General features: G+C 34.9%; 3 protein-coding genes across 4 annotated transcripts; 2 read left to right on the top strand and 1 right to left on the bottom strand.

The window, feature by feature from the left end:
* The first annotated feature begins 2633 nt into the window (after nucleotides 1–2633).
* On the top strand, nucleotides 2634–5695 carry LOC8283835. 2 transcript variants are annotated; one of them, XR_007214459.1, is made up of 3 exons: nucleotides 2634–2868; nucleotides 4506–4843; nucleotides 5388–5695. XR_007214459.1 is itself a non-coding variant. In XM_025158445.2 (2 exons), the coding sequence occupies exons 1-2, from the start codon at nucleotides 2709–2711 to the stop codon at nucleotides 4772–4774; spliced, it is 429 nt and encodes a 142-aa protein (XP_025014213.1). In that variant the 5' UTR covers nucleotides 2635–2708; the 3' UTR covers nucleotides 4775–5695. The 2 variants fall into 2 exon arrangements, 1 of the variants encoding a protein (XP_025014213.1); XM_025158445.2 differs by having other exon boundaries at nucleotides 2635–2868; nucleotides 4506–5695.
* Nucleotides 5696–9210: 3515 nt separating this feature from the next.
* LOC8283836 (zinc finger CCCH domain-containing protein 11) lies at nucleotides 9211–13769 on the bottom strand. The gene is made up of 8 exons (XM_002525149.4): nucleotides 13363–13769; nucleotides 13085–13169; nucleotides 12863–13003; nucleotides 12663–12751; nucleotides 11063–11251; nucleotides 10787–10917; nucleotides 10428–10530; nucleotides 9211–9797 (listed from the first exon to the last, which is right to left on the bottom strand). Exons 1-8 carry the CDS (start codon nucleotides 13531–13533, stop codon nucleotides 9615–9617), a joined length of 1092 nt encoding a protein of 363 aa, XP_002525195.1. The 5' UTR covers nucleotides 13534–13769; the 3' UTR covers nucleotides 9211–9614.
* Nucleotides 13770–13911: 142 nt separating this feature from the next.
* Nucleotides 13912–19801, top strand: LOC8283837 (pentatricopeptide repeat-containing protein At5g02830, chloroplastic). Its single transcript, XM_002525150.4, has 12 exons — nucleotides 13912–14451; nucleotides 14598–14685; nucleotides 14798–15002; nucleotides 15273–15380; nucleotides 15914–16078; nucleotides 16213–16806; nucleotides 17442–17507; nucleotides 17611–17691; nucleotides 18034–18131; nucleotides 18624–18834; nucleotides 19064–19124; nucleotides 19300–19801. The coding sequence occupies exons 1-12, from the start codon at nucleotides 14106–14108 to the stop codon at nucleotides 19635–19637; spliced, it is 2361 nt and encodes a 786-aa protein (XP_002525196.1). The 5' UTR covers nucleotides 13912–14105; the 3' UTR covers nucleotides 19638–19801.
* Nucleotides 19802–19949: the final 148 nt, after the last annotated feature.

Raw genomic sequence — 19949 nt, 5'->3', positions numbered from 1 at the left:
GCACAGAAATGAAAGTTTATATGAGGAAGAAGGAGTGCAATGAAAAATAGGTAAGCAGCCATCCGTGTGAATCCATAAGTCTGCTTTTACTTATAGATTCATATTATGTTTGATCCAATCCATTTCTTGAAATCTGATTTCAATACACTAATTTTCATTGTATCAATTTGGACATTGACCATTGGCTGGTTCCATACTAAACCCGGGATTGATTTAGATGACTTACTTTAAATTATTTTCTTTTCTTACTTTCTTTAATTTTTATTTTTTTATGATTATTTTTTATGCGATCAAACACAACTTCCTCTCTAACTTTCGTTATTTGGTTTTCTATAATACTAATAAGAAGATGAATACTCATCAATGTTTCCCTTGTTCAATAATTATCAATTGAAGCCTCATGATGCAAAATAAATAGCAACCAATTTGAGGCCTATAATGAATTCCATTTCGGTCGTCATTTCAAATTTGTCATTTTCGTAAATTATTATACATATAATTTAATTTTAAATCATTAAGATACAACTACAAAATTATTATTCACAATCTAATTAAATAGCAGTTTGAAAAGCAACAAGTATACATATACCTAACTTTTTTATTATTATAAAATTATAATAATGAAATATCTTTCTATAACACAACCGACTAAATTATAAAATATTATCTCGTGGGAAAAAGTTATGAAAATCAAATTACATAAATTTTAACTTGTTATTATTAAATAATATAAATTAGATCATAAAAAAATTATAAATTAGTGAACAGAAAATATGGTTAAACTGTAGAGTGCAAGATGAGATGATAAATAAAGATAAAAAGATGATTATTTAAAGTTTTAGATTTCAATTCATTTTTATTGATAGAAAGAAAATAGATTTTATTGTGTAAGTGTCAAATATTACCGAACTACTCAGCTCAATTCAATAATATATTTTTTATGAAGTTACTTCATTTCGGCCTATCTCGTAAATTTTGGTCAGAAATGACAATTTTGGTCCAATCTCGGTCATTTTGGTCCAAGATGGCTGAAATTTTAACTGATACAGAACAAAAGATGTTTTATTCTATTTTTCTTAATAAAATGAGACATCTCGATCATTCCGGGCGGAAGGAAACGAAATCAATAACCTCAAGCATTAAGATATGTAGTGGGTTGGACTTATTACCTCCCAATAACCTTTTCTCCATTTCCAATTCAACCTCCATACGAGTCCTCCATGTCTTCTTCATGAAAAGGGCAACATTGGTTGATGAAATCATAATATTTCTAAATTTCATTAACTATAAATAAGTTTATTAGTCCAAGTAAGTGGATGTACTCTCACCTTATTCTTTAATTATGGTGAATATTTAATAAGAATTCTAAATATAGAGATAAAATATGAATGTGTATTTATAAATTTATTTCAAAAAAGTAAAACATGTTTTTAAATTTTTAAATTTTTGAGTTTAATTTTATTAAATTCTTTAATTTTACTTTTATTTCATTAAATTTTTAAATCTTTGCTTTTACTTTGGTTAAGAACTTAATAGTTTTTAATGATAGACCTGACCATGGTTCGTAAACCATCAGTTTCACGGTTCCATGAAATATGAAACGGGCTTTGACCGCTCCTTGAGCGATTCCAAACTAGTTCAGAATCGACTGATTTTTGATGATTCCAACAGCAAAATAAAAATGTTAAAAGAATTAAATGATAATGTACAAACTAAAATATAAAAAAAAATATTAATAAAAAAATAAGATAGTGTTAAAAAGATTTATATGAAGAAATTATAGATAATAAATAAATTATATATGTATAATAATTTAAAAAAGAGATAATAATTTTTAAAGAGAGATAACTCTAAATAATAAATAATTATAGAGAATAAGGCTAGGGAGATTTTATATAGTAAAAATTTATAAATAAGTTATCTTTTTTGTTAGAACTGGAACTGTCGATTTCGATTATAAATGAAGAGGAACTGGCTTGAATTGGCCCCTCCGATTCTAGTTTCGGGTCGAGTTGGTTTTACAATTAATGAGTTCTGTTATAAATTTGATCGGTTCGCGAAATGACTATTGACTAGACGTACTTAATAAAAGTAAAAATAAAAAATAACTCAACACAACAAATTGAAAATCTCATAAAACACATATAAAAAATCTCTAATCAAAGTCAATTAAAAATATAAAATCTCAATAGAATATAAAAAAAAATCTTTTGAAATTTAATATAATAAAACTAAAAAACGTTCAAAAATTTAATAACAATTTTTGCCTTTCAAGAATAAACCACTCATATATCATAAAAGAATTGTGTGCAAAGTTAATTTAAGGATAATTAATTTTTATTATTATTTTTTTAAATTGAGGTGCCTAATTGTATAGTATGTTATTCAAGGGAAAACTTCACTATAATGGCAATAAATATTATCAATAATCGGTAATAATTATGTTATTTATATCAGAAAAACTAGGGGAAGGGTTTCTTAGGAAATTTAACAGTCATTACATTGTAAACAAATCGGTTTTTAGAAAGATTAAGACACTACAATATAATTAGAAAAAAATAATGGGCAACTTGGATTTTGAGGTCCCACAGAGATCAATAAGAAAACAGGTGTCACTCTGCGAGAAGACATAGTAAAATTTGAGACTGAAATTGTATGGAGGTGGGATAAGAAAGGCTCCATCTTTTGAGATCAAAGGAAATTGGAAGATGCCAATGGATATTCAAGCTCCTCTCACTTACAGCTTCTGCTACTCAAGATTCCATAAATCTTTATACCCTTCCACTTCCAATAAATTTTCTCCTTTTACACTTTTCTGCAGCTCAAGAAGAGACTCTCAAGAACCCGACAAAAACGGGGGCGATAATGGTGCGTTTACATTCTGAATCGTGAACCCACAAATTGATTCATGACAGTTGGATTCTTCAGCTCTTTGTTTACTGAATTCTTGTTCATTCTTCAATGTTCAGCCATGCATGCTTGCTTTTCTTTGGTTTAGCTCAGATAACATGCTTTGCGTGCAGTACGAGGGATGAGGAAATAGAGCGAGAGATGATGTACTATTTTAATTCTTCTAAAATTCTAATGTGTGTATGTTAGCTGAGTTGGAAAGTTTACATATTGATTTAGAGGGTAATTTTGGGTCTAATCACTAGCCATATACAAAAACAAGGTAACTTGGGTCTAAGACTGAACTTATGATTCTTGAGTTTGAACATGGTAGCTAGCAAAATGGTAAGTCCTGTTCGTTGCAGTAGATGCCTAAGCCAATACTTGTTGTGCCTCCTTAATCATGCCATCAAACACTGAGAGGCTGTATCTTACAAAGCAGATTATAAGCATGAATTTCAAATAGAGTGATTTGATATTGAAATATGTCCGCATTCTTCATTGGTCCGTATAGGGTGGTTATGTAACTAATCATCCAGCTTTTCAACAGGATGCCCCTTTAGTTTTCCGTTTTTAGGATCAAATTTGATCGAAGCTACAATCTTTTCTTCATTTGGGGTAGTCAAATTGGGCATCTGTTTGTCTAATAGGGGCCCCCTTAAGCTACTCTGCCTGTAATTTCTTTTTTGATCAATACTCTGCCTGTAATTTGATTTGCTTGTCTTCATTTATTGTATTTATGAAACACTTAAGCAGCCTTCACAGGGAAGTTCTTTATTTATTCTGTTTCAATTGCATTCCAACATGTCTATATAGCTTAATTTAAGGTTTATAGCTTTGATATGGCACCGGTTGTTTGGATGGATGTTTTTCAATCGACCCTTGTTTAGGAAGAAAGTATTATTGAGGAGGTAAGGTTTTTTAAAACTTCTAAAACCCTTCAAATCTCAACCCACCAAATTGGTCGGTTGGGGAGGTTATAGTTTAAAAAACTCTATATTACCTTCTAAAATCTTCCTTTTCCATCTATTGTTTCCAAACAAAGTAAAATTAAAACCACTCCCTTACCTTTATAAAACCTTACCTTAACCTTACCCTCATTTTTTCCAAACATAGTTAATGCATAGGGATTTATGTGAGGCTGAAACATTATTATGTTTTCTTGGTTTTGCTTCAGCCTGTCCGCAGTTTACCACTGATGGATATGCATGGACCTGATGATAAAATTAGGGACTCTCAAATCTCATGTCTCAACTCATTCTTGATCAGCATGTTCTCTGTCTTACCTAGTATAATGTCCCACAACTATTGAAACTCTCTGATATCTCCAGTAGGCCACTGTATATTTCTGCAATCTTTTTTAAGTGCAAGTTTCTGATTTATGTTGTATCTTTCTAGAATTATGTTGACATCGTAGCCCAACTGAAAGCCGTTCTTGTTAACTTATAATACACTTCGTTTCACATATTTCTCTAGGGTTTATACCTTTATATCAGATGAAATGAAATACTTCTATACATAGACCATGTACAATTCAAGTTTGTTTTACATTTCATTGTTACTGCTGCCAAAACAAACGATCCTCATGCCAACATATTTTAATGCACTTGCCTCAGGTGAAAAATTCTCAACAGATTGGGACAAGGCTTGGTCAAACTTCAGGAAGCAAGGGAAAAAAACCCTCTTCTCCGGGTTCTCCCCAAACAAGTATGTGAGTTGGAACCCTAGGCGCTCAAAATATCCACTATCTGAAGAGGTTGATCCTATCAAGAGAGCAGAGAGGTCAAACCTTGAGTTATGGACCAGTCCAAGGTTTACTCTAGTTGGGGCCATTCTTATAGTCTCATTTCTTTTGCTCTACACCATTCTTTCACCAATTAGGTGATTCAAATTGAGTACCGTTACTGTCGAAGGAAGCAGGGCCCATGCTGAAGCATATCAAGGAAAGGAATGGGTATAAGAGAGTAGTTGCAGATAATTGCAATGCAGCTACAGTGCTTCCTCTCTATCTTTGTCATATATGTCTCAAATATTTTGGTTCTTCATATATTTGTTGACATTAATAATTAGAATCAATGCCTTCTCCGATTATTAATGCAAAGAAGACAGATGTCCATCAAATCCTGAATGTGCATAATTTTTTTCCCTTTCCGCGTTTCTTTAGAATTTTGGTGGAAGGGTTGGAGTTGTTGATTGATGTCGAACATTTTGACCCCGGAACTTTCCTGTATTTTCCTTCTGTTGCTGGTAGTTTGATGTTTACATGTATCAAAAAATTAGATTACCATCCGTGTGCCTTGGCATGTTATATGGAATGGAAGGAACATTGATGGAAGTTCAGACAATTCCTTTTGAAGATAATAAATTTGATACTCTTGGCAAATCAGAGTGTGATCTTTGGATAAGAATCTCATATTTTTTGTCTCCATCTTTTCTTGATTTCATCTTCATATTGAATTTTACCTTCATTTCATTTTCCACCTTTGTCTTGTCTGCAGAGTCAAATACTGAGCCTGCTTCAAGTACAGTTAGCACGACTAGCAGCGCTGATGTTGAAAAGCAAACTCTGCTGAAAGCTAGAGATGTCTACAATGCTGCAATTAAAATTGGGCTTATGCTGCAGGTCTTCCTATGTAAACAAGATGGTTGGCATGATCATCACCTTGGATATCTTCTTGTCTGAGGGTTTCAGCTTGTGGGAATGCTAAATTAAACATTCATATTGCAGTCAAATACAAATACAGCAAAACTTGTTCTTCACATGTATTATTTTATGTTCCTTCAAGAATGATAAGGTCCTTCTTTACATCGACTTTCTTTCTTCCCTTCAGAAAGAAGACACCTGTTATAGGGTTGTCTGCTCTTCCATTTACAGAAATTCTTCCAGTCATTATCAATGGGGGACAATAATAGTTTAAACTTAACAAATAAATTGACAAAATGGAGAGTTGGCCTTCCTTGGCATGGTAAGCTTGCCAGGTAATATGGGACATAGACCTTGACTTCTTTATGTTACATTACATAGTTTCTTCTTCGCTCAAACCTTTTGCAACCTTAATTGTTTATAATATATAACATTGACCACATAGCAGTGGTAATGATTTCTTTTACCAATTTTATCTTTTCTGAATCAGTTTGATTGACAATTCCTTAACCTACATATGAGTTAGTGGCGTGAAGATTGTATGCTAAAGACTTGTTGAGTCTACCCCATTAAGCTTCTGAATCAGTAGTATTTCAATTGCATTCAAACCAGATTCAAATTAACCAAAAAAAAAACAAAAAAATAGAAAAATTCTTAATAAGCAATTGGTGAGTAAGAAGTCCCAGTGTGAAATTGTTGTAATAAAACGCTTAAAAGGTCAGCAATCACTTGTCAATCCTTTGAAAGTGTCATTTCTGGGATCTTTCATTAGTTAACATCAGAGATTATTATCAATTCTAAATTACGGAAAATAAGCAGCCAATTTCCTTTTCTTTGAAATATTAATATAAACCAAACGTGCGGTGGACCCAAAATGCCTCAATCATGAGTAAACGCACCTCCAAATAGCTGAGTAGTTGAAAATTTCTGAGACAGAAAGATGCGAATACAGTAACCCCTTGCAATTCTTTCCTTCCAATCAGCTGAGAAAAGTCACTTCAAATGTTCGCCTACTGGAAAAGGTTGTGACCCATGAAACACACTGAGCCAACGAAAAATGGTGAATGGTCCCTCCCCAACAAAATATGTATATATATATATGGATGCCCGTGTTAGTCTATCTTCAGCATTTACTTAAAGCTTTAGTTACTTCCTTCTTTACCTTTAATCTGTTAGTTGCTTTGTTTCTTTGGCTGCTGTCTTTCTTTCTTTCTCCAGTTCCAGTTAACTAGTATGGCCAGTACTCATGCTGCTAATGAATACCAACAAAAGAAGAAGAAGCAGAAGGGAGCTCTGATTCCTCCAAAGAGAGGCCAAATCAAAGTGAAGATAATCTCTACCTTTTTCAAGCTGGTAGCCAGAGTAAGTATAAATGCAGGAAGAGCAGTGGCTCAAAAGAAACAAAAGGAGACTCAGTCTCAGCAACCAATTGGCTCCATGCACATATAATTATGATCCTGTCCGACCGAGCACTACTTTGTGTCATTGATCCTCCTGGAATTTTCTGGTTCCAGCTTCTTTATTATAGTTCCTGCATTATTTGATACGAGAAGCTTGATGGGGCTTTTCAAGAGCCAACCAATTTTATGTTGATGCTTACGCAGTGGTAGTAATTAACTCTCTCTCTCTCTCTCTCCCTCTCTCTGCATTCTATAGTTCAAAATGTAATTAATGCCTCATAAAAAAGGCAATACTTTCGTGCTTGTAATCCTAGTTACCATTTTCTTGTTTTAACTTAATTTGGTGAACTGAACATTAAAGCAAGTATCAAGCAACATAAATCCTTACAACTTTGTTAAGGCAATTTAAGACCATTTTGGAGCCAGCATATAAAAAAGAAGCAAAAGAAGACATTGCAGCTTTTACTTTTGACATTGCCCCAAAGAAGGTTATTAGGTGAAAGCTACGATACAATATTTCAAACGAGGGAATATATAATATGAAATGTCCCCTTTAAAGAATGCCACCGCACACGTGTGGGTCTAATACATCCAATTCTTGCTCTATGCTTTTCTTCTGCCAGACTGATGTGAGCTTTGTCTGTGATAAGTTGTTGAGTCTTTGCATCATTAATTGATCTTTGCAGACAATAAGCTCTGATTCAACGGTAGTGAAGTTTCTAGGATGTGGGTTTACGAGTTTGAACCCATTAACAGAAACAGAAAAGAAAAAGAAAGAAACAAAGCCATCGAGTGTCGGGAGTTAATTGCACGACAAGAACAGAAAACTGTGTAGACTGATTCAAAAGGATTGTCACCATAAATGTGTCTTTCCACCATAAACAATACCACTCACTCGATATTCTGTTGTATATTATATCGAATTTATGCTCCTATTTCCCGATTATTTTCTTTTACTAATTTATAAACTTCAGAAAATTGAGAAAGGTTTAAATCCGAGTTACCTTACACCATTACTAACAAGAATTTATTGTCATTGGAGAGACACAGATTAATGTAAACAGCTTACTTTGATGAAAGATTTTGTTGAAATTGAGGATTCATTTGTTGAAACTTACAAGGTTTGTGGTGGCCCCTTTACTGGCCAACCACCGTCCAAGTGATTAGCTACAATAATTTTCATGCATTAACATTAAAAGTTGTTGTCCCTTGACTTGACTTGATTTCTCTTTAACCCTTTTTCTTTTCTTCTAGAAAGGAAATTCAATTATTGATGTACAAATGTGCCAAAGTTTACAGCTATGGGAAATTGAAATACAATGCATATTCTGATAAGAGCAGTAATAACAAAATAATTATTAATGAAAATAGTAGTAATGAAAGAGCTTTAGATTATAACTAAACCACCAATGTCTGCATTGGCCGTGTTAAAGGTGGAAATTTGAACTCGAAACACACTCATTTTGTTTGCTAATTGCTAGACATAATAAACATTTCCTTTACTCAAATGAAAAAGGCAAAGTTAATATGATATAAAAAAAAGAACAACAAAAGTGAACCCATTTGTATACATGCAGCAGAGGTATGCATGAATGAGCAGCTAGCCAGGCAGTAGTGGTGCCGCAATCATCCAATTCAGTGCATATACAAACAAAATTATGAGCTATTTAGATTTCGTTGTTAAGCAGTCAATTCAAAGACCGACATGGTGTGTTTGTATTCCAAGTAAGAAAGAATGTGTTCGGGTGGGTGGGTGTTAGATCACTCACAAGTACATGTGGGTTTACAAGTTTGTGATTTGGTTTCGTTAGTGGGTTTCTTACAAGGTGCTAAACTAAATCCCTCTCCCTAACTCATTTCTATACATTGGTTTTCTTGTTTGAGATCATTTATATCTTGCTACAGGTTCAAGTCATAAAAAATTTAAAGTTTAATTTTTTAACAATTCTAATCATGTTAGTTGAACCGAGTATTACCATAAGCTCATTTTGCATTATGAACATCCTGATTCTGTTCAAGCTTTAATTAATCAGCATTTAGTGAGTGTTTGTTGGATATTTGCCATTTAAGATTTGAAGATTTTAAGTTACATGGAGCATGTTTTAACATAGCAAATTCTCCGTTTATTCATCTTTCAGTTGTATGATGCCCACTTCTTTTATACTGTTCATCAGAAGATATGTTTCTGGAAATTCAACTCACCATTGTTACTTTGGAATTTATGAGACAGATTCTTGAGAAACTATAACATCTTCTGAGTGGTAAGCCAGAATCCAATGAAGTCCAAACAAAAATACGTGGCTGATATACTTTAATGCTCAAAAAATTTAATCAACCTACAGTCACATCTATGATCCTCCTAATAATTTATTGACTCCTGGAACCTAGTAACAAAAACCAGGCACAACTTGCAAACGCCAAGAGGCACAAACTGGCATCAGACTCAAATTCACATTCAATATTTTTAACGTCCACGACTGGCTAAAACCAAAAAAAGGGCTCATAAATCCCGAACAATCTTGCAAAACACCACCAGCAGCCTGTCAGGTAGTCACAAGTCAAGGCCATCCTCCCACAGTAGGTTCACGATGTCAACACTTTGTAAGGCACCATCCTTCCACGGCAGGATCATGAAGTCAACACTTTAAAAGGCATGTAGACCGCAAAATCTGCGTCCAAAATTAATTGTCGCCGCCAGGCTCTTGAATTTGGATTGATGTTTTTGCTAAGCTGGCTTCCAGTTCATTTAGCTCATCCAAGTCCAATTCATCATCGTCGTCCTCCTCACCACCATGAGGATCTTCATCATCGACAACAGATGCTGCTGATGTACTCGGCCCATCAGTAGAAGAACTAACATTGGCCTAAACAGACGAGCAAAATGAGATATGTTTAGTCCAAGATTTGGTTTTCCGCTATCTTTGAATAAAGCAAAGATTTCAGTTCTATGAACGACAATACATAAAAGTTCAAAGAATTGAAATGATTACAGGAATTCTACTATATCATAAACATTAATATTCCACAAGAGCACATCTTGAAATTGATACATGGTAAGACAACCGAATTTACATCAAGCCTAAAGAAATGCATCCAAGATCTGCCAGCTCATTGCTTGACAGGAGACACGAGTACTATATTGGGTGGGTAAGGCCTTGATTTTCCTCCCTTGCCCCCATCTCCTTTTTCTGTGTGCACATCTGCTGCAGGGGATTGGGACTGGATTTACTATCATATTCATCTAGGATGGGTTTTCGTGAAAAATTAAGTCTAAATTGGCAAAGGCAACCAGACAGAGACAGCCAACAAAGTTAAACAGCCTCCATGAACAGATAAACAAGATAATTAACCTATCATCTTAGCCAAATGCTATCGACAACCTCCATATAAAACCTAATTTTTTTATGTCATTAACCTCATCCAAGAGACGTGCAAAGCCACCAAACGCACAAATTTGTTTGACCTGGTTTGTTACATGGGCAAATTAAAAATACCTTCTGTTCAGGACCATCAGATTGTTCCTCTCTTTGATATTCCTCATATGCCTCAGCATCATCCACAAACAGGCTAGCATCTGATAGAAATAGCTCACGACCACTGGAATCATAAATTACAACATGTCAAGTGAGCAACATTTGATGAAATAGGACATTCAACATGACATCTGTGCGTGTCTCTTACTACCTGTGTGTGTGGACGCATGGGTGTATGGGCGAGTGTGTATGCATATGTGTCTCTGGATGTGTGTGCACGTATGTGTATGTGTGTGTGTGAGAGAGAGAGAGAGATGGACTGCTTTTGTCTTCCATTATAAGGGTGTGAGGTCAAAAGGAAGTGAAGAGGGAAAATATACCTCATACGATCATTCTTAGCCCTCTCTGCCCTCTGTGCAGCCAAACCAGCATCTCTCTCTTCTATCTTTTTGTTCTTCCATTGCATGAATAACTCAGGAGTCATGGGGGTTGAAGCTGTTAATTTGGCACGCTAAAACCAAGGACAGTTATTTAGTTAAAAACCACCAGATGGTAAGTAAATTATGGTCATACAAATAGCAATATATCATGAGACATAAAGGAATAATCCTTTCCTGGACGCATGGCATTCATAAATTGAGCAAATATGTTATCACCTGATTTTCAATCTCCTCCTCAATGGGTATCTTATCAGCCTCTTCCTCTAAGAGAGCCTTCATCTGAGACTTTAATACATATCCTGGAGGAAGAGCATGCCGATAATGACAATCTTTACCACCATTTGGGCAGACCCAAAACCAGCCATATTGTTTCTTTTCCACAGCTTCCAGAAAGTATTTGCAAACCTGCAGAAATAAAACCATTAAATGATCACCTAGACAAGAAAACTGAGATATCTTCACACCAGTCCAAATTAATGGTTATTGGTTTACTTTTGAGTATATGTAATCATCTGCTTGAACGTGCAATGGCATGAGCCTAGTTGTGCATCTACATATTCTTAACACACTTTTTTAGGCCTGTCTATATCCTCCCTGGATAATAGAGAACTCTCAATTGCATTCTATCTATGTCCCTAATAGACTTTAAATTGCCCATACAAATCATTTTTCCAAGTTTGATATGCCTTTTTTCATGCTTATCCCATTTTCACCATCATCCTTGTATCATTTTTTTCATTACATTTATCCAAGTTAATTATCAAGCAGATACGGACTAAGAAACCAAAACTGAATATAGTTGATGAAGAAAAAATAAATATAATAAGCACTTGGATATAATATTGAACACATTATTAATCTCTGATCCCCAATGGAGATTATTAGTACAGAACACTTTTTGCCTAACATTTCTTACAAAACTCAGGCATCAGAGCCATAAAACAAAAGGATCATATTCACCAAAGTAACAAACTAACAATGCCAATCTCACATCGAATTATATTTTCTTGGACTAAAGCTTCCTTCCATAGCTCAATGAACAAGGAAAACTAAAAGTAAGAGTTTATCCTTTATGTGCAACAGATAAGCATCAAGCTCAGAAGCACGCTATATACTTTGCATAAAGAATGAAACTTAAGAGCAGGCTATTTGTTGTGTTGAAATAAGTATGAAGTTCGGTGTAAAAGCTAAAACCCACTTTGAAAGAAATCTCTCACCAAAATCTACCATCTATCCTACCAAATTTTGTTATCGTCCACACTAAAACTGAAACATAATATCCTTAATAAACTTTGTTAGGCCAATTTTTATACTCCTTGAACAAGAACTATCAATAGCATTCTCTCTATATTACTAGTAAATGTGAAATTGAATCTTTCCAAGTTTGCAAAGGCCTATGTCCAAGAAGTTACACATTTCCAATTGGCATTTTGAATGCTACCTCCCATGTCCACTATCATTTAACATAAAGAGCTAACTAAAATTTAGTTGAAAATGTGCTAAAAGAGTACTACCAGAAAATACCGAGTAAACAAAAACATATATAATAAGCACCTATGTAAATGCAGTATTAATTTCTGAATCCTCAATGGGGATTATTTAGAGCAGAACACTTTTTGCTTACTATATTTTGTTTACAACGCTGAGGCCTTAGATCCACAAAACGGAAAGATTATATTGATCAAAGTAACTATTTACAGCATGGAGAAGCAGGATGAAAATAAGCACGAAGTTCAAAAGCAGTCTATAAATTGCAGTAAACAAAGGTGAAATTCTTATTTTACTCAAAGAAAGGAACTCAGTTGAGAGAGCTCACAATGTCAGTAGGTTTATTCTGATTATACTCTGTTTTCTTTGACTCCACAACCTTTTCCAAGGTCTCTTGATCCCAATCCTCCATAGTTTCTGAAGAGAGAAAAGCCCAATGCGCATAAGAAGAAAAACAAATAAAAAGTAGATAAAAGGTCATAAGCCAATAACAGAATGAATACAAATTCTAAAGCAAAAAGCAATAACCTTGGTCTCGCTTATCGCTATAAATATCAATTTTTTCTCCTTTCCTCTGAACATTCAAATCGTGGGAGAACTTGCATTTGAAACCTTTAGCACACTGTCCAGCTTTAAAGAACTCGCACAATATAGACTTGGGATCAACACCTGTTGAGACATGCTATTAGTAGCAAAATAGACACCTTTAAGATATAAATTACCAAAATCAACAAGAGGTCGTAATTTTACCGATAGGAACTTTGGGCTGGCTGACGGCAACCTTGAACAAATCATTCAGCTCCTTCTCTTTAGCCTTCTCTTCCTCTTTCTTTTTCTGTTAATAATTAAATAACTCTCATAAGCAAAATTAAAGAGTTAAACAAAGTCATAAAATCCCTCATGAAACTAAACTTGATTGCATTAAATCATTTACTTTCTTTTGTTTTTTTAAAGAAAAAAGATAGAGTTAGCAGCTAGAAGTAAAATTAAGCAAAATAAAGATCAAAATTAGATGAAATGAATAGAACCTTAGCGGCGGTCTTAGAGGAGTCGGGTTTAGGCTGAACGGATTGCTTGAGATTCTGAACATATTTTTGAACATTCTTGCTCTTATTTTTGTTCTTGAGACCGAAGGTCTTGTCCTCTACGATCTTCTGCTTCTTGGCTATATCGGCTTTTGATTGCTGCTTTGGTGGCATTTCTTCCTATTTGCATCCAACTCCTACTCGGTGGGTGGTCGGCTAGGGTTTTTATTGTGGTGGAGGTCCGGTGAGGTGAGGTGAGGTGAGGAGAGGAGAGTGGTGACTGAGGGGGGATTTTGGCTGCTACTTTTCCTTGGTGTCTTCTGATTGATTAGGATGGGATTCTAGAAGTTGCTTCACTGATTTTGGGTTGGATTGAATTAGTAGGAACTGGCCAGCCTATCATCAACTACTGAATTGGGCTTTGCTTGCCGATATTCATAAGGAAAATTACAAAATACCCCTGAGATGTTTTTCTTTTTCAAAAACAGCCATTTTCATCCTTCATATTAATATTGGGTTAGAATTTCGTTTTGTTTTTTCTTTGAAAGAAAAAATCATATTGTTAAATAAAAGATATTTTTGGGAGAAGATAGTTATAGTTTATCTCAATTTGAATGTAAAGCCCATGGCCATGGCTTCAGCACCATAAATTACCAACCTTTCAATTTCAATCCGCTTTAGATGCCAAAATTGAATAAAAACCCCCCACCAGAAAATAACGGTTACAGTACACAAGAAGCACAAGCATGAGAGAGCTTGTAATCCTATGCTCTTCTTCTTCTATAGTAACTCCTCCGCCAAATCCATCTTCCCACCATTCTCCTAAACCCAAACCTAAACCCTCCTCTCTTTCCAAACACATCCCTTCTTCTGGGCTTCACATGATCGCTTTGGCTAAGGGCATTTCCAAGAACCTCCGTGAACGGAATGTAGACAGTGTTGTTGATGCTTTAAATACAGCTGATCAGCTTGGTCTTCCTCCTTCGCAGCTCTTTGATGCTGCCTCTATGGATTTGCTTAAAACTGAGTGTCTTCGGATTGTCAACTTTGGTCGTTTGGAGGATATTATTCTGTTAATGGAGACTCTAGCAGGTTCATTTTATTCGATTGAATTCTTTTTGATAATTAGAAATGCAATCGTGCCACAAGTGGTTTGATTTTGCAAGAACCCAATTCAATTGGATTCTACTACGCGATTTACTCCGAACAAGGCCTCCGCTGAATGCGTCTTTTTTCAGGTTATTCATTCAGCATCAAAGAACTTGTTGAGCCATCTAGAGTTATTAAGTTATGTGTTCATCAACGTAATCCACATTTGGCTGTGAGGTACCATCCTTTTCTGTGAATGAGTTGGTTCCTAAAACCTAAATGCCTACCATGTTCTTTTTCTTGTTCGGAGTTGTCATACTTTGCTTTTTATTTTATTTATTTATTGCAGGTACGCTCGACTTTTTCCACATGAAGGTATATTGATGTGTAGCATTGTTAAGCAATTTGGGAAAAAGGGAGATTTGGACTCTGCTTTGGCAGCATATGAAGCATATATGCAGCACTCAACTGTTCCTGATATGTATCTATATCGTGCTTTAATTGATGTTTGTGGCCTCTGTGGCGACTACATGCAATCCAGGTACATTTTTGAGGTACATCCTTTTACCTTCTAATGCCTTCATATTTAACTTGTTTACACACAGATGCGTTGTGCCTTAGTTCTCTGCTTTTGAATTTAGTTTGTACTTTGGCGATGAATAGTTTTTCTACCTTTGAAGTCTCATAATCAAAACTACCTCGTATTTTCATCAAATTTGAAATTTTTGAGCACTTGTTTGACACGTGGATTGTTTTCCACTACTTAGGAAAGTTGTTATCAATTAAAACTCTTGACTTTCTTTTACATATGAATCTTACTGCAGGACATAGTCAGTCAGAAGGTCATCCCAAACATCTTTGTTTTCAACAGTCTCATGAATGTGAATGCCCATGATTTGGGTTACACATTGCATGTGTACAAAAAGATGCAAGTAATTCTCTCTCGCTCACACGCATGCATGCGATCACGCAGACACATATGCCTAAGCACTCATGCACACACATACACACACTCTTCATGCATCCTTGCCTGTACCTATATATGCATAAAATACAGAGATTTTCCCTCTTGCTCATTTCTCTTAAAATTGAGCTCTATCATGTGTAGCATCCATTTATAAATTTGTATATTTGTTCTTTCCCACTCTTATCATCATTAAGCTTTTGACTCTCTCTTTTATCATTTCTTTGATTAGACATACACAAAATCATAGATTCATAGTTTTGAGAAGAATTTTAAATTTTGTAATAAAGTTTCTTTTGCTATTTTGTGCCATAATATTACTCTAAAAATATCATGAAAGGATTTTTGGGATTTGTCTTTGATACAGTGCAAAATTAATTGATGTTTTCTTTTTTCTTTTCTTTGTTTTTTTGTAATGCTGCTGATGAATGAAATGCAGAATATTTTGTGCATTCCTATCAGCCACACGATATAGTAAACCTGTTTATCCTACTCATCCAGAATCTTGGCGTAACAGCAGATATGACATCGTATAATATCCTTTTGAAGTCATGCTCCCTTGCTGGAAAAGTGGACTTGGCCCAAGACATTTATAGGGAAGCAAAGCAGTTGGAATTAGCAGGACTCTTGAAGTTGGATGACTTCACATACTGCACAATCATAAAGGTATATCTCACTGCAGCATTTGATTGTCAAACTCCCCGCCTCTGTAGGTATCTCATTATCTTTCCATGGTTCTTAGTGGGTAATGGTTAGTACTGTAATTCCTCAATGGTTCGTGTATGCTGCTTTAATTGCAGATCTTTGCAGACGCAAAGTTGTGGCAACTTGCTCTGAAAATTAAAGAAGACATGTTATCATCTGGTGTCACACCTAATACATTTACATGGTCGTCATTGATCAGCGCCAGTGCCAATGCGGGTCTTGTAGATCAGGCAATTAAATTATTTGAAGAGATGCTTCTTGCTGGATGTGTACCAAACTCGCACTGTTGCAACATCCTTTTACATGCTTGTGTAGAGGCTTGCCAGTATGATAGAGCTTTTCGGCTTTTCAATGCCTGGAAGGGAAGTGAAATCCAGAATACTTTTACTACAGATTACAATTGCCCTGTGGATGATATATCAAGTGCAATGCATGCATGTGAAGATTATATTATTACTGTGCCAAATCTAGCATCTAATTCACTTCATTTGAGCTTTCTTAAGAAATTTCCCTTCACACCCTCATCAGCAACGTATAATACATTAATGAAAGCATGTGGTAGTGATTACAATCGTGCAAAGGCCTTAATGGATGAGATGCAGGCAGTAGGTCTTTCCCCTAACCATATAAGTTGGTCTATCTTGATTGATATTTGTGGAAGTTCAGGCAACATGGAGGGTGCCATACAAGTAAGGTTTATTTCTACATATATACTAGATCTTTGTTTTTCTCTTTGTGCCTGATTTGAGATATCTGTATATTGTCAGTGTCATCTTAAACTCATCATTTAAATTAGTTGACTTAGGTGCTATTCTAGTCATAATACGAAGTAAAAGAAAAGGAAATTATAAAGAAGTCGCCCTTGCATTTGATGTATAATACCCCTATAAGTTAGCATCACATTAAGTGAGGTGAGACACCCCTTGCCTTTTGTTCCATCCCATTAAACACTTGTCACTTAATTTTCTATGGTGGATATATTGATTAAGGACCTATATATCAAAGTTATATTTCTTGGAAGTAAATAAAAGGAGGGGATTTACAAGAGTAATGCTTTTACTAAAAATACACAAGACCCCTTAGCTAGGCTGTACACTCACATTCTTTAGATTCATGTAAGTTGCAGCTGGAGCATCATTAAATTTTACTTTTATCATGCGTAACTTTAAGAAGACAGAACCATTATTTTCTCTTACAAATCTTATTTTCTTTTTCTTTAAAGCTGTTATGTGCTTCTCTTTTCCTTTATACTTTTTACTCTGGAGTCATCTAGAAAAGAACTTTCATAAGACATTATATGATAGGATTTTTCCCCTCAGTACAGATTTTGAAGAACATGCGAATGGCCGGAATTGAACCTGATGTTATTGCATATACAACGGCTATTAAGGTCTGAAGCTTTCCTTTTTTGTTTGAATCACTCGTAATTAGATCTTTTATTGGTTTATCCCAATATGATTGGCCTAGATGAGACATGCTCTTTTGTTCCACAGGTTTCTGTGGAGAGTAAAAACTTGAAGATGGCGTTTTCATTATTTGCAGAGATGAAAAGATACCAATTAAAACCAAATTTGGTAAGTACTAAGAGCTTGCTTTTTTCTTTAATCATAATGGTTTTTTTACCACCTAGAAAATCTCTGACTTTAGTTCTGCATAAAAAGGCTGCTTGAAATATTGGATATTAATGAACCGACAAGAGGATAGCAATTGTGAATGTTTTATAAGTACTTCTCTTTTCAAGATGGCTGAATATGAAAGCTTAATTTGTTTAGTTGGTATCATTTAGATATCATTTCCACAAGAATGTTAAAGATATTTACTCAATTTATTTTGCGTGCAACAAAATTCTTATTGAAACTCTCAAAGTGTTGCTAAGCATGAAATAGGTTTTTTTAATCAAATTTACCTTCTTCCAGGTGACATATGACACATTACTAAGAGCTCGTACTAGATACGGGTCTTTAAAAGAAGTGCAACAATGCCTGGCTATATATCAGGATATGAGGAAAGCAGGGTATGCTAGCTCATAAAATGAATTTTGTATAGGTGTTTTTCATGTAAACTTGGTACAATTCTTGCATTCATAACTTAATGTAGTAATTTATTGTTTATGGTCCTTCATTGTTTATACAGTTTTTCAGCTGAATCTACAGTTTAGGTAGAAGGGTTACGGAAGACTATATGCAACCATTAACATGCTTTTAACAGATTAAGGTTTTTGGGAAAATGTTTATTAAACTTTGCTAACAGAACTTGACAAATTCTACTGAATACCAATACTAAGCAAGGGCTAGATCTATGAAATCAAGATCTGGATGATTTTTTCATACTGTAAATAGAGAATAGGACACTGAAACTTGCATTTTCTTCACTATTGCTTACCATGCGTGATGCATGTATGCACATATATTGATAGAATCCTTCTTTAGGATAGGCAGAGCGTGTTAACAGTTTGATATAGTTCCAGTTGAGTTCACTTTCCCTCTTATTATTTCTGATATTGCAGGTACAAATCCAATGATAATTATCTTAAGCAGCTAATTGAGGAGTGGTGTGAAGGAGTAATACAAGATAATGATCAGTGCCAAGATGATTTTAAACCTTGCAAAAGAGCTGAGTTTGGCAGACCCCACAGTCTACTTCTTGAGAAAGTTGCGGCACACTTGCACCACAATGTTGCTGAAAGCCTATCAGTTGACCTGCAGGGGCTAACAAAGGTGAAATAGTATCAGCTAGTGACATGCTGAAACACTGTTTTAACTTTTTTAGATCTTTAGATAATAGTTCCCAGCTGATGTTAATATTGGACCAAATGTCTCGCATAGCAGTCCTGGTTTAAAGTTTCACGTGTCAATTACAGATTATTTGGCATTCTTTTGGATTGCTAAATGCTTAAAGTACCACTGTATAGTTTATGCTGCTTATGACAATAACATATCTTGATAGGTTGAGGCTCGGATTGTGGTTCTTGCAGTACTTCGAATGGTCAAAGAGAATTATATCCAAGGTATAGTAACAATTACATGCTAACAAAAAGCCATCTACTAGTGCACTTGTAGATAATTGTGCACAAACTGAAACTTCGCATGCATAAAAATATGGTTAGTACAATTTGTTTGAATAGAGATACAGTTAGATACACCTTTCAATCATGCTGATGCTTCAGTAATTATTGATCGCAGGACATTTAGTTAAAGATGACATGTCGATAACCTTAGGAATCGATAAGGTAGATGTGCTTCCTGCCACACAAAAGGCAGAGGTGAAAGATGCAATTTTTAAACTTCTACACAATGAATTAGGGCTGGAGGTTCTGATTGTAGTCCCCAGATATACAGCTGATCTAGAGACAGATTTGGAAATCCCTCTCAATTCATATCAAAACTGGTCAAAAAGTTCTGGAAGGGAGAACATAAGGGTGTCTTCCGCAAGGCGGCCTCTAGTTCTACAAAGGTTAAAGGTCACAAGGAATTCATTGCATTCTTGGCTACAGAGAAAAGCAGGTGCATTGAGAAGGTGATTATTTTTTATGTACAAATGCAAAATATTGTATATGACTGTATATGTGCTCTTCTTTCTTACCGCTTTCTGTATTAGTAGCAGAACACAACAGTATCATACATGATGAAATGTAAGCAAAAATATTTGAGAAAATAAAGATGAATAAAACCTCTTTCCATGGTATGTTTCTGTTGTTGATCCTCAGTGGATAATTCAGCTACTTTCCTGTTAGATTTGACTGTTCATTTCTCTGAAACATGCAGTAGCAATCGCATTAAAGTTCACATGTAATTGTGGAAGTCCATGTATAACGTAAATATGCAGGTGGCAT

The sequence above is a fragment of the Ricinus communis genome, chromosome 10, assembly GCF_019578655.1.
Source record: "Ricinus communis isolate WT05 ecotype wild-type chromosome 10, ASM1957865v1, whole genome shotgun sequence".
Lineage (NCBI taxonomy): Eukaryota > Viridiplantae > Streptophyta > Magnoliopsida > Malpighiales > Euphorbiaceae > Ricinus > Ricinus communis.
The sequence above is the reverse complement of the archived record's forward strand: the minus strand, read 5'-3'. Positions and strand labels throughout refer to the sequence as shown.